The following is a 13,204-nucleotide window of genomic DNA, read 5'->3' as shown; positions in this document are numbered from 1 at the left end:
AGTACCTAACATGAACTACAAGCTCAATTAAATGTTTGTGATAATGGCAACTGAATAAGAAATATTTGCAACATGTCCACAGAAACCCTTAGAGGATTAAAGTAGAGAGTACAATGATCAGACCCTTCCTTTTCTACAAGGACCCCCAAGGTGTGTATTGTTCCCGAATTAATGGAGGGCTGAAATTAGGCTCCTTTTCCCATTTTTAAAGAGCAGGATGCCTTTCTTAAAACCTCCCCGGGAATTAATCACTGAGCATTTTCTATTGTAGATATCACTACTCTCTAAAGTAGAAATGTCACTCAGAGAAAATCAGACATTCAGGTAATTCAAAGTTTTATTGAATATGCTTTACAAATGGGCATTTGATTGTCATCTCGAAGTACTCACTACAAATCAGAAAAACAAATCTTACTTTTAAAACTTAAAGCAACCTTGCTGCTCCTAAAACCTTAAAGAAAAGTTTTCAGTTTGTTTCTTCCAGTACTTGCTAATTTCATTCAGTGACACCCCTTTTAGACCACCTCCTTTTTAAATTCTATTTATTTATTTATTTTTGGCCATGCCCTGCGGCGTATGGTATCTTAGTCCCCAACCAGGGATCGAACCCGCACCCCCTGCGCTGGAAGTGCAGAGCCTTAACCACGGGACCACCAGGGAAGTCAAGACCATCTCCTTTTCAGAAAGAACCTAAGACACTGTTTTTTCTCACAGCTCCTCTCATTACAAAGCTTCATCTTCACCACCACAGTGAGGATAAATGGAAAGAACATCAGACTTCATGCCAGAAAATCTTTTCAAATTCAGACAGTGACACTTCCTATGCATTAGAGTAAATCAACACGTCTCTAACCTTAGTTTCCTCGTCTGCAAAATGAGGATCACAACACTTATCTTACGGGATTATTTTGAAAACTAAAAGAAGTAAAATATGCAGGTGTAATTCATAACCTATAAAACACCATCAAAACATGTCCTAGCATTATTACTCATGTATGAAGATGGATCATTCATTTTTCAATGAATATTTATTGGTCATTACCATGTGGCAGACATTTTGCTAGGCTGTACGATACACATCAAAAAATATATATATCATTGGCCCTAAGGAGCCAATTATATATATATATATCATTCCAGGGGAAGAATCATGCTCTGGGTGGAGAGAAACATGCTCTGGTGTGGCCATGGGTGCTAGGGAGCCAGAGAGGACACTCAGAGAGGGGTGTGGAAAGTGAGGGCATTCAGAGGACTTCCTGAGGGGGTGAAACTGGAACTGTCTCACCGCAGATCAAAAAGCAAGACATCAAACTCGAGTCAGTCCTCTGTGAGGTGAGCCACACAATCCACAGTCCTGGGCTCCCAGCCAGTTCAAAGGTAGCACAGCCCACTAAGGCAGAATTTCTCAACCTCAGTGTCACTGATAATTCTGTTCTTCCGGATAATTCTGTGTTTCGGGGGTGCTATCCTGTGCATATCATAGAACGTTCAGCAGCATCCTTGACCTCTATCTACTAGATGCCAGTACAACCCCCTACCCTCAGCTTTGACAGACATTTTAACTGCCCAATGGCCCCTGAAGGGCAAGATTGCCTACAGTTGAGAAATACAGCCTTGACATAATAGAAAACCAACACAGGTGATTCTAGAAGGAATGCATTTCATCCAGTTGGTGCTTAGACTTATACTAGTTAGTGCTCAACAAATACTGAATGAATGAATGAGCCACCCAGAGCCCATTTGACCTTTTGGGTCTCATGTAGAAGAGCTCTGAGCTAGTAATTAAGTTCTAAGGTGCCGAGTGAGAGGTAACAATAACACCACGTCCATTTATACTGCGCTCTGTGCAAGTTGTATAATCTGGGGCAAGTAGTTCAATTTCCCTGAGTCTCTCAGGCTCTTCAGTTCCTAAAAAGGGATATTAATCTTATCTTGCAAGGTTGTTGGGAGAATTACATGAGATAATTGATGTAAAACATAAAGCATTAGAGGTTTAGGAACTCACTCCTTTGGTGCAGTTGACAAAAGGAATCTTAGCAGGATGCTCTCCCAGCTCCTGCCACTAAGCTTTACCCTTAAAAAGGACTAGAGTAGTTTGAGCATATGCTTTTTTTTGTTATAAACGTGGAGAATGCTGAGCACGGCACCAGGAACTGACACATCAGCTATCCAATTCATTGCTCACAAGCAACCAGGTTAGTCAAAAGGCTCAGGGAATTCCCTGGTGGTCCAGTGGTTGGGACTCCGTGCTTCCACTACAGGGGGCATGGCTTCAGTCCCTGGTAGGGGAACTAAGATCCCACATGCCACGTGGTGTGGGCAAAAAAAAAAAAAAAGTCAAGAGGCCCAGAGAGTTGTGACTCGCCCAGGATTACACAGTAAAAAAGTACTTCCCTGAATTCAAGAGGCACTAGGGCTGGCCAGCCTGCTCACCACCACCACCTCCATCACACCTAGGCTTATTTAGATGTGAGTTTTTGGAAAATGCTTTGTGTATTCTGTGTTCTGTAGTTTCCTATAGACATACATGACCAGATCGGGAAATTTCTCCTGAAAATACTGGGAAGGTTCTCCAATTTTTGACTTCATCCTGAAATGAAACATAAATATTTTGATATGCTTGCCCCAAACTCTGCATCCCCCCTTTATAGCACATGGCCCTGGAAATCTTTTTTGCTCCCCTGGTTTCTATAGCAGAATAAATGAGGACTTTGGAATCTGACAGAGCAAGATTCATCTCCTGACTCTCCAACTAATGGACTAAACTTTGGCAACTTAAGTTTTATGAACCTCAGTTTTATTATCCATAAAATGAACATAATACTATCCCACAATCCCTTATCTACAATGCTGAAATCCAAAAAAGCCCTCAAAACTGCAAGTTTTTTGTGAGTTTAGAGCTAAGAATTTTGGTAGCAAAAGCTAATTGGATTAACGCGGGGCTACTCTTCTAATGCTACATTCGCTTTACCCAGCCACGCAGTCCCCTGTGTTTCTTCACACAAGAATTGCTAGCCTACTGTTAAAGGGGGCTCAGCAAAAATTGAAAAGGAAGAGGAGAACCTGCAGGGCATGTCCACTGTTGACTGTAAGACCCTTGTGATGGCCCTTTCCCACACAGAAGGAGGAATGACTTTCATCAAAATAACTTTTCTTCTTTCTATCAAATTAGCAGATATAAATTTAGAACTGGAATTTTTCAATTATTCTCATCTCATACATGACTCCTCATACATGACTTACTCTCGATTCTTTGGTTCATTGATGTGCTCTCCCAAATTCCGGATGAACTTCAGCAGGTCACCCACGGTGTCCCGATAAATGTTGCCTTTTTTATAATAGTCATTCATGTTTTCCATCACAAATTTGTCAATCTAAAAAAACATTACACAGAAATGTGGTAGCAACACAAAATATATCCTGAATGTTAATACAAAAAGGCAGAATACAAATTTGAATATATGTCAAATTCTCCACTAATTGATAAAGCAAATTAATACAAAGAAAAGAATGGAAGTAAGCACCGCACACCACAACGCTAACCGTAGTTGTGTTTGGATGTGGAATTATAAATAACTTTAAATCCGTGTATCCATTTTCCAAGAGAATTGTTTTCATAGAAATTAACTACATTAAAACATGGTTTAGGAAATCGTTGGCTACTATACGAGGAAATTTGCTCACTATACTCTACAGAAGCACTATCCTCGTGGCCACCCTTCCAAATTCATACTTGATTACATCTCCTCCTTCAAGAGGGTTGTCCTGACTGAAACCAGGCGTTGCAGCCATTGCCATAGTGAGCGTGGTTTTTCTTTGTTTTGTTTTGTTTGTAATTATGTTTCCAAAGGTTACATGTTTCTCCTTGTCCCTAGGTGTCCCAGGGCAGCTGCTGTCATATTAATAACGCCTTCCTGGGCTTCCCTGGTGGCACAGTGGTTGAGAGTCTGCCTGCCGGTGCAGGGGACACGGGTTTGTGCCCCGGTCCGGGAGGATCCCACATGCCGCGGAGCGGCTGGGCCCGTGAGCCATGGCCACTGAGCCTGCGCGTCCGGAGCCTGTGCTCCGCAATGGGAGAGGCCCCAACAGTGAGAGGCCCGCATACCGCAAAAAAATAAAATAATAATAATAATAATGCCTTCTTCTTGTAGATGGCTCTGATAGGTAGAAAGAGTCTGGAGTAAGAGAATAAGATGCAACAACCATGAAGCCAGAGGGTCCCTTAGGAAGAGTAACTGGTGACTAGAAGCCTGCCTGGGGGTACTATGTGTGGAGCACATGTGAGAAATGCTGAGCATGTATGTGTGTGAGAAGAGGCAGCCATGTGAAGAAGGTGGAGTCCACACTGGAAAACTGGTTGCACGCCCAGGAAAATGGGCAAATCACCAAAATCAACAGGACAACAAAGCTGAAAATGAAAACACAAACAAGACTTGAAGTCAATCAAAATTCCACATATGTCAGTGAAATTTAAGGGAAAGAACCAATGAACTGGGAGACAAAAGAACAGAATTCTCTTTCCAGCTCTGCCAACCTCTGGCTTCCCAGCCCTGAGTATTTGGGGTTCCACCTCTGAGCCTCAACTTCCTTGGCAATTAAATGATTTGGTGGACTTGACGGCATCATTAACATTGTGCAGTGAGCTGCTTTAGCGCGTGGCCTTTTTTTTTTATTTCCCATTTTTTTATTGAAGTATAGTTGATTTACAATGTTGTAATTTCTGGTACAGCAAAGTGATTCAGTTATACATATATATACATATTCTTTTTCACATTCTTTTCCATTATGGTTTATTAGAGGGTATTGAATATAGTTCCCTGTGCTATGCAGTAGGACCTTGTTGATTAAATACGTTTTTATATTTTTATTTTTAACCAGTTTTAAATGTTTCTCTAGGGGAATTGGCACATTTAATATTTGGTCTCATTTGTATTATCTTTTTTTCTGTATCTCTATTTTCCTATTCGCTTTTCAATTCTGTACCTTCTATTACAGTAGATTGGGTATCCTTTTTGTCATTTGAAGTACAATCAGAATAAAATCTTATGTAAATTATCTGAGGATAAAAAAGTAGTTCTACCATAATTTTTCATGTTTGTAAATAAAACTGAGGCTCCTTTCTCTGGATGATAGAGTCTTGCGTCTTTGGGTTCAGCCCCATTTTCTCCAACCCCCTTGTCTTCCAGGTTCCTCGTTGTTGTATCTTGTTCTCTGGAAACACTTTTTTTTAAAAAAATTATTTATTTCTTTTGTGGTACGCGGGCCTCTCACTGTTGCGGCCTCTCCCGTTGCAGAGCACAGGCTCCGGATGCGCAGGCTCAGCGGCCATGGCTCACGGGCCCAGCCGCTCCGCGGCATGTGGGATCCTCCCGGACCGGGGCACGAACCCGTGTCCCCTGCATCAGCAGGCGGACTCTCAACCACTGCGCCACCAGGGAAGCCCCTGGAAACACTTTTTAAAATTACATTTTTGCACCTTAGAACCCACCTGTATCATCACATCTGATGACTGATAACATTCCATTACCTCCATAACCTTTATCTCTCTAGTAATATTTAGCATTTTATTTGTACTTTCCTCTTCATTCCAATTCTGTCCTTCCTTCTTATGCCTCTGGACCTTTGGGCTTTGATTGATAATTTACCCAACACCACTGCATTTTCTCAAACCTTGCTTCTGCTTTCAAACAGAAAGTAAAGGCCAGATAATTAACCTTCAAGAGAATGACTTTCCTATCTGGTCTGAAAATAATGCTCCATTTAACACTGAGTGGAGAGTGAGAAAAGAAGGGAAACAATAGCTTTCATCACCTGCTTCTTCTGTGCTTTGTGCTCTATACTTCTCTTATTTCTACTTTTGCAACCACTTTTTTTAGCACTTCAGTCTTGAGGTTGGATTTCTCCTTTCTGTTGCCTGTAGTACTGTTTCTCTGTCTCAGACATTAAAAAGAAAAAGAAGATGACAATCTCTATCAGCTACAGGTTAGCACATGGCCTTTAAGCCAGAGTGCCCAGCTTCAAATCCTGCTGCACCCTTTACTGATTCTGTGCCTTTGAAACAAATCACTTGTCTGTGCCTCAGTTTGCCCACCTGCAAGATGGAGCTAATTGCCTCAGAGGCTGTTGTAAAGATTACCTGTGGTTACTCATGGAAAGTCCTGAGAACTACAGCTGCCATGTAGTTAGCACTACGTGATCGTTAGCTATTACCATCATCTGCTCTGGTTTCAAATGTCTTTGTTTCTACAAGTTTAATTTTTAGCTGAACTCTTATAGACATTCATTTAGCAAAGAGTCATGGCACACCTACTCCATGCCAAGAATACAATGACAGACAAGACAACGGATGGTCTCTGCCCTCGTGGAACTTACTGTGTAGCAAGAAAGAGAGACGTTAAGCCAGCAATTATGAGTGTGATATGTGGTCTAGAGGCAAGCAAGGGAAGGAAAGCAAAATGAGATGCAGAAATGAAGAGGTTTGGAAGAAGCAAGAGTCCTACATCAGGCTTAAGATACAGAAGCTGCTGGTCTCACTCAAAGACTTGAGAGTTATGGATTTTCCCATAATGCTTTGCCCATGTCTCTGGGGTACCCAGCATGTATCCCACAGCCATCATTCTGTGGGTCTCTCCGCCCCACATGGATGCTGTACTCTGTTTTGTATATCTCTGACCTTGCATGGGCCTAACACATACTGGTACTTGATAGATGTCTGCTCGTTAATAATAACGAAAGTTCTGATAGTACTGACTAGACTGAAATGGTGATTAATTTTTATGTTCCACTATATTGAGTGGACCTTCTCTGGAAGAGGAGGAATTTGAAAGATCATCTTTTTTTTCTTTTTTTCACTTTCTGTTCTCTCATACAGAAAATAGGTGTGTATATGGATGCTCAGGCAGGGCTGTTCGCCGACAGCGGAGGCAGCCAGTCTCCCTAGGTGGAAATGCCCCGTGGGGGGTACCTCCTCTGGGCTAAACTCTATTTAACCAGCTGCTCTTGTCACAGTGGAAATAGAATTATTAGTCAGACCTCGCTCAGAAAACAAGGCTTGAGAGAAAGAGAAAAGAAAAGAAACGAAAAAGGCTCTTGGGCTGTGACAAGGCCATCCTAAAGAGGAGCCTGGATGAGTCTCTCAGGAGGGCCTGGCCTGGAGCAGAGACTCAAAAGGGCAGAGGGGACCTGGGATGGGAGGAGGGAGAGGAAAATCCCCTTTCTCACCACTTGGTTGGGCCAGGCCCATAGTATAAAAAAGTTAGGAAAACCAACATAACACATGACACAGATTCTTATTCCTGGAATAACTCCAAGACCATAGGAGTTGTTCACACCTTAGTTGTCCACTGGGCAAAACTTGTGGAAAATTCAGATGTTCCAGGTTGCAGAAGCTGGAGGATCTTGCCATTAGCATTTCTCGTTTTGATGTCTGATTCATTTCCCACATCCCTAAGGGTCCTGTAGCGGCTGAGAATGACAGAATCATCACGGTTGTCCCATCCTTCCCACTCTTTACAGAACTATTAGATTTTGGCTTTTGATAGAAGTAGTAAAAGCATGTCTCTAAAATCTGCATAAGGGGAGAGCTCTCTCTCTCTCTGTTTTCCCTCATCCTTTTTCTATTCTTCAATGGAGAAAACCAGATCCAGAGAAGTTAAGTCACTGCTCCAATGACACCCAGCCAGGAAATGCCAAGCTGAGAGAAAAGCCTGGGTCTGCTGACTCCCAGCCTGACTCCTGCCCACCTCACCGTGATGGTTAATTTTATGTGTTAATGTCACTGACCACACAAGGCCCAGATTAAATATTCTGGGTGTGTCTGTGAGGATGTTTCCAAGGAGATTAGCATTTGAACCAGTGGACTCAGTAAAGCAGATGGCCGTCCCCAATGTGAGTGGGCAGCATCGAATCTATGGAGGGCCTGCCTAGAACGAAAGGGGAAATTCGCCCCTCTCTGCCTGGTTGCTTCAGCTGGGACATGGCTCTTCTCTTGCCCTCAGCTGTCCCAGTTCTCAGGCTTTCAGACCCTTACTGGAATCTCCATCTTCAGCTCCCCTGGTTCCCAGACCTTTGGATTCAGATTAAATTACACCATTGGCTTTCCTGGGTCACCAGCTTGAAGATGGCAAATAGTGGAACTTCTCAGCCCCAATATTGCATGAGGCATTTCCTTATTTTGTACATATATAAAGAGCCCTGACTAATACACTCACTGTCTCTGTCCTGGAGGCCTGTAATATACACTCAGTTTTCCTTACCTCGCCCAACTCCAAAAGAAGGGATGACCCAGCAGGCCACTCAGATGGTCCTTCACATTGTCCCCAGGGAAGAACAGGTGATGAATGAGGTCCCAAGTTTCCTCATCTGGAGAAAGTTGAATCAACTCTCCAGTTCTTAGATCCTTCAGACTCTCAAAAGAAATGTCTCCCTGGTTTACCACGTACAGGACCAGCAGTCCCAGGGCCTACACAAAAGCCATAAATCAAGCCAAAACCGCTTATGAATTATCACTCTATTTGGGGAACTTTGTAGGGTGTGGCACAGGCTATGAGCAAATGGAAAACGGGTAGAATCTCGAGGAGATTCCACAGCCTGGTCAGGGAGAGAAGGCATGGGCTTGTGCATAGAGAACTCTTCAAGGTAGTATAGTTTAGGATACTACCCCTTCAAGGTAGTATAGTTTATAGGTTTAGGTTTATAAGGAACAAAAGATAATCCCAGGCCAGAGTTGTCAGGGCAGACTGCTTAGAGGAAGAGGAATTTGAGCTAGACCTCAAAGTACGGATAGAATTTAGATAAACAGGGGAAAGGGAGAAGGTTTTAAACAAGGGGGATGCTCAGAGTCTGGCTGGGAACTGGGACTTTGGGTCGGTCCTATGTCAGGCCACAGATAAAGGAGCCAGACCAGGTCCCACAGAATAGAGTGAAGGCCCCAGGAGTCAGGGCACAGCAAGGGAGGAAGGACCAGGAAGGAGGCCAGCATAGAAACTGCACTGGGAAGGACACCAGTCAGTGAAGGAGCTAAAATCTGGAGCCACTGAACCAGAAAGGCCAGGCATGGATGGAGAGTTCTTGTCTATTGGGTTGGAAGTTCAGCGCCCTGGAAAACTCCAGGCGAGAGCTGCGCTGACAAGCTCAGAATCTATCTGGGAGCCGTGGTCTGCAGAGGCTACGTCTCTGTTCTGTCTCTGGAGAAACAGTTCTTTCAGGATCTTAATCTTTGGGGCCAAGTTTAGTCTCTTTTGAGTTGTGGATCGATCCCATCCCTCCGCTGTGCTTGAGAGGGCCTTAGTCGCTGGCCCTCCTAGGAGTTTGGCACACGTGTTTGAATAGAGTGGGAAAAGAAATCTCATTTACTTTGTCTTTAGGCAGAAAATACCTCCTACAGGAATTGTGGAATTATTTTGGAGAAAATCTCCTGGCTGTAATTCTGAAAGAATTGTGGCATGTTCAGTGTATTTACTATTCAGCCTGTGGTGTCAGAGAGAGATCTAAAGAGATAGAGAAAGGGGCCACGGCGATGGTCAACCCCACACCCACTTGGCTGTCTGCAAGGGAGTGAAGGCAGTGAGTACCAGGGAAATGCCGTGAAATGTCTTTCCTTCTGGTTGAAATAGGAACATCCTCTAACTGGCCACAGGGAGTAAGGTAATGAACAAAGAAGGAAGCAGAAAGATGGAAAAGTAAATTGTTTGTAGAAATTACCTCTAGATCTCTCTTGATTTCCTGTGGATCTCCGGTCCACTTGATGCTTTTATCGAAATCTGCCAGGTAAGCACCATTCTTGTAATCTAAGGGATAGTTTGTAGAGATGCATTGAAAATCCTCATTCTCCATATGCTGTAATTAATTTAAATAAGTCTGTAACACAATGTACAATCTATCATCTCTGAGGAAGACAATGATAAGCTCATATCTGCTTTGTTGTTTGCTTCTCAAAACACTGTCATGTGCACTGTGTCGTTTGATCTCTCAGGTATCTGCCAAGAGCAGGACTTACATTTTATTTGTTCCAAGCCAAGGGGTGGGGAAGCATGAGGATAAGTATAACCAGCTCCCCAGTCATGCAACTCCTGGGGTCAAAGAGCACAGATCTGTAAAGAAGCTGCTGGCAGGAGTTAAGGTTACATCCTATAGCTAAAGAACAACTAAACAACAAGGATCCGAATCCAAGACCACCTTAAGCATAGCATTCCACCAAATCAAGCCCACTAGTCACTGCCCACTAAGACGTTGTAATCTGTTACCACGAATAAACCATGTGCTTGTAATGAGTCACTGTCTCCTTGTCCCCTTCAGAATCTTCCTCCCTTAAAGGAAGCCACTAAGTCCTCAGAAAGAGGGATGCATGGATGAGAGAGGTCAGGAACAAAATGAAAGGTGGGTGAGTCAGTAATTTGTCCTCGAAGAGGTGGCTTAAAGGAGTCTGAGAGGAAGGTTGGGTAACCCCACATAGGATGATGGCCAGTACAACTGTGTGCTTCTCAAACTCCTTTCATTATGAACTTAGACATCACAGTTGTGAGGAAACTCAGAGTCTAACAAAAAGGAACCCATTAAATCATTCAACAAGTGTTTAGTGAGGGGAAAAAAATGATGGTGAGGAAGGAGAACACAGTCCTGGCCCTACAGAGTTTAGAGTCTCTGGGCAAGGAGACCGATACTAAAGGAGGATAAACGTTAAATTAATTGCAATTTTGAAAATGCTAGCCAAAAGTGCAGGATGCCCAAAAAGTGTATCACAAAAAGAGCTACATGGCTGGGGTGGGGGTGCGGGGAGGGTGGAGAAGTTTTCCTTAAGGAAGAGACGCCTAGGGAATCCCCTGCTGGTTCACTGGTTAGGACTCCAAACTTCCACTGCAGGGGGCATGGGATCAATCTCTAGTTGAGGAAATAAGATCCCACATGCCGCATGGTGCAGCCAAAAAAACAAAAAGGAAGAGACGCCTAGACAGAAAAGATCAGAAAGTAGAATTTGGGTAGGTGAGTGGAATGGGGAACAGAGGGAAGAGAGAATTCCAGATAGGAATGCGTGGAGAATTCCACTCTGGCACAAGGAAGGCCCAAGTGTGCACTTAGGGAGGAGGGACAGAGTCAGAAAGTTGCTTGTGATGAGGTTGAAGGGGCAGATGGGATGCAGATCATAAACCACAGACCACTTTCAATTATTTGAAGTGATAAATTCCCTTCACTTATTTAAGCCACTTGGAGTCGAGTTTTCTGCTACTGAAATTTGAAACTACCTAATGGAATACCTCACATCTCTTCTAACATTTGATTTGTTTTTTACACGCCCCAATTTTTTATTTTTAGTTTCAACAGACATTGTTAAAGTGCTATAATAAGTTTTAATGCTTATGCCCAGTTTCTGTACTACAGTGTAGAGAGGGAATTTGGCCCTGCTGACACCTGATTTGGTGCCAGTGGAACTGGTTTCATACTTCTGGCCTCCAGAACTGTGGGAGATTAAATTCCTGTTGTTTTAAGCCACCAGATTTGTGACAATTTCTTTTAACAGCCATGGAAACTTACACATTTGGTTAGCTATGTTTCTTTGGGTGTAAATTCTTCTGTTTCATGCCTCTCTTTCACGGTATTGGCACCTCTTAAATATCCTAAGTGATTTTCGACTGTAAGCCTTACTTTGCGGTTGAGACTCCCTGACGTCCTGTGAGTTGTTTCTGTTAATGCCACCCAACAGAGTGGAGGGATGGAAGCAGTCGTCAGGGCTTCTGCTTTGCATTTTATTCAGTGAAGCTCGGGGGTAAGCAGGACATGCCACTTAGTAGCTGCTTTGGCAGAAATCTTGCATGTTTAACTGCTCTTTGTTTCTCTTGATATCACCAATGACCCAGTGTCTCAAGCAGTCCCCCTGTCTGTAGAAGAAAGGTCTGTCATAGATGCTTGGTCCCTGAGGAAGAGGGGAAGCCCAGGGTTTGATCTTCCTAGTGTCGACTGTCGCAGCAATCTGCCTGCTAGCTGGTCCTTGGTCCTCTTCTGCTTCTGGCTTCCATCACTTTGAAGTGGCACTTTTCTACACTGTTCCTACGTTCATAAGTAATGTTTATCTGTGGCTTCCTGCATTTGTCCTGGACTCCTGTATTATTCTTCAATCCCATCCTATCTATGTTTAGTCTCTCCATGATTCTTCAAGGATTTTGTCCTCTAGGAATTCTTTTTTTAATGTTGATCTCAGTTATGAATTCATTTAAAAATCTTTTCCCATCATTTGAGGGATTTAATACAGGGAAGAGTCTGCAGTATGTGCTAGGTTCGCCACCTTGAGGCAGAAATATAATCAGTTCTTTACTGTTCAAGCTTAAGAATGGAAGGAGCGGTGCTAGAAATTTCAAAGAATAGGTAGTCACAACTTATTTTTCTTTAGAACGTGATGTGTGATCCTTTTGCATCAAGATCAGCAGGTAAACTTGGGAAGGACCTCACCTTTGGCTGAACCTCAAAGACTCTTCCTTAGTGGGTAGAGTTGCACATATTTCTGGCCCTTGTCAGTCTCCCCAGCGAAGTTGCTTAAAACCAGGAAGGAGTGCCACAAACACCTGTCCTCACACTGAAACCAGATCTTACGTCTACCTATTTCTCTCTTCCAGGACCTTAAGTACCGTTCTCTGACTCTCAGTACCCACATCTTCTTTTTGCCCTGGTCCCTTACACCAAGCTTAAATGTCAGTGCATGTCTGTAGGTTAGGTATCTGCTTCTGCTTAGCCCTCTAGACAAGTACCTGGCCTTTGTTGGGCACTTACAATGTACAGATGACTTGTCCATTTGACATACTGCACTTAGACCTCATAACAACCTTATGAAGGAGGTATTATCAGTCTCAAGTGAGGAAACCAATGCTCACAGAATTAAGCAACTTGCTTGAGGTTACAAAGCTACAAAGTGGTGGGACAAGGCTGCAAGGCTCCTTAAATATGGCTGAAGCCAAGGCTCTTTTTACTGTCCCACCTTGCCCCCTGGGACTTTACACTCAGCTCTGCTTGTTTTTTGTTTTTTTTTTGGAAGTTTTGAATTTTATTTTATTTATTTATTTTTCATACAGCAGGTTCTTATTAGTTATCTATTTTATACATATTAGTGTATATATGTCAATCCCAGTCTCCCAATTCATCTCGTTGCCCCCCCACTTTCCCCCCCTTGGGGTCCATACATTTGTTCCCTACTCCGCTTCGTTTTTTTGTTTGTTTG

At 43.2% G+C, this 13,204-nt stretch overlaps 1 protein-coding gene across 3 annotated transcripts; it reads right to left on the bottom strand.

Moving 5' to 3' along the window:
• Positions 1-319: 319 nt before the first annotated feature.
• Positions 320-10,180, bottom strand: RNASEL (ribonuclease L). Of its 3 annotated transcripts, XR_003794571.1 has the most exons (6): positions 9,703-10,180; positions 8,256-8,461; positions 7,332-7,464; positions 5,812-5,930; positions 3,244-3,374; positions 320-2,590 (listed from the first exon to the last, which is right to left on the bottom strand). XR_003794571.1 is itself a non-coding variant. In XM_029230121.1 (5 exons), exons 1-5 carry the CDS (start codon positions 9,832-9,834, stop codon positions 2,464-2,466), a joined length of 720 nt encoding a protein of 239 aa, XP_029085954.1. In that variant the 5' UTR covers positions 9,835-10,171; the 3' UTR covers positions 320-2,463. The 3 variants fall into 3 exon arrangements, 2 of the variants coding, with proteins under 2 accessions (XP_029085954.1, XP_029085953.1); XM_029230121.1 differs by lacking the exon at positions 5,812-5,930 and having other exon boundaries at positions 7,332-7,455; positions 9,703-10,171; XM_029230120.1 differs by lacking the exon at positions 5,812-5,930 and having other exon boundaries at positions 9,703-10,166.
• Positions 10,181-13,204: the final 3,024 nt, after the last annotated feature.

The sequence above is a fragment of the Monodon monoceros genome, unplaced genomic scaffold, assembly GCF_005190385.1.
Source record: "Monodon monoceros isolate NGI ecotype Baffin Bay Population unplaced genomic scaffold, NGI_Narwhal_1 Super_Scaffold_18, whole genome shotgun sequence".
Lineage (NCBI taxonomy): Eukaryota > Metazoa > Chordata > Mammalia > Artiodactyla > Monodontidae > Monodon > Monodon monoceros.
This window is presented reverse-complemented; position numbering and strand designations above follow the sequence as displayed.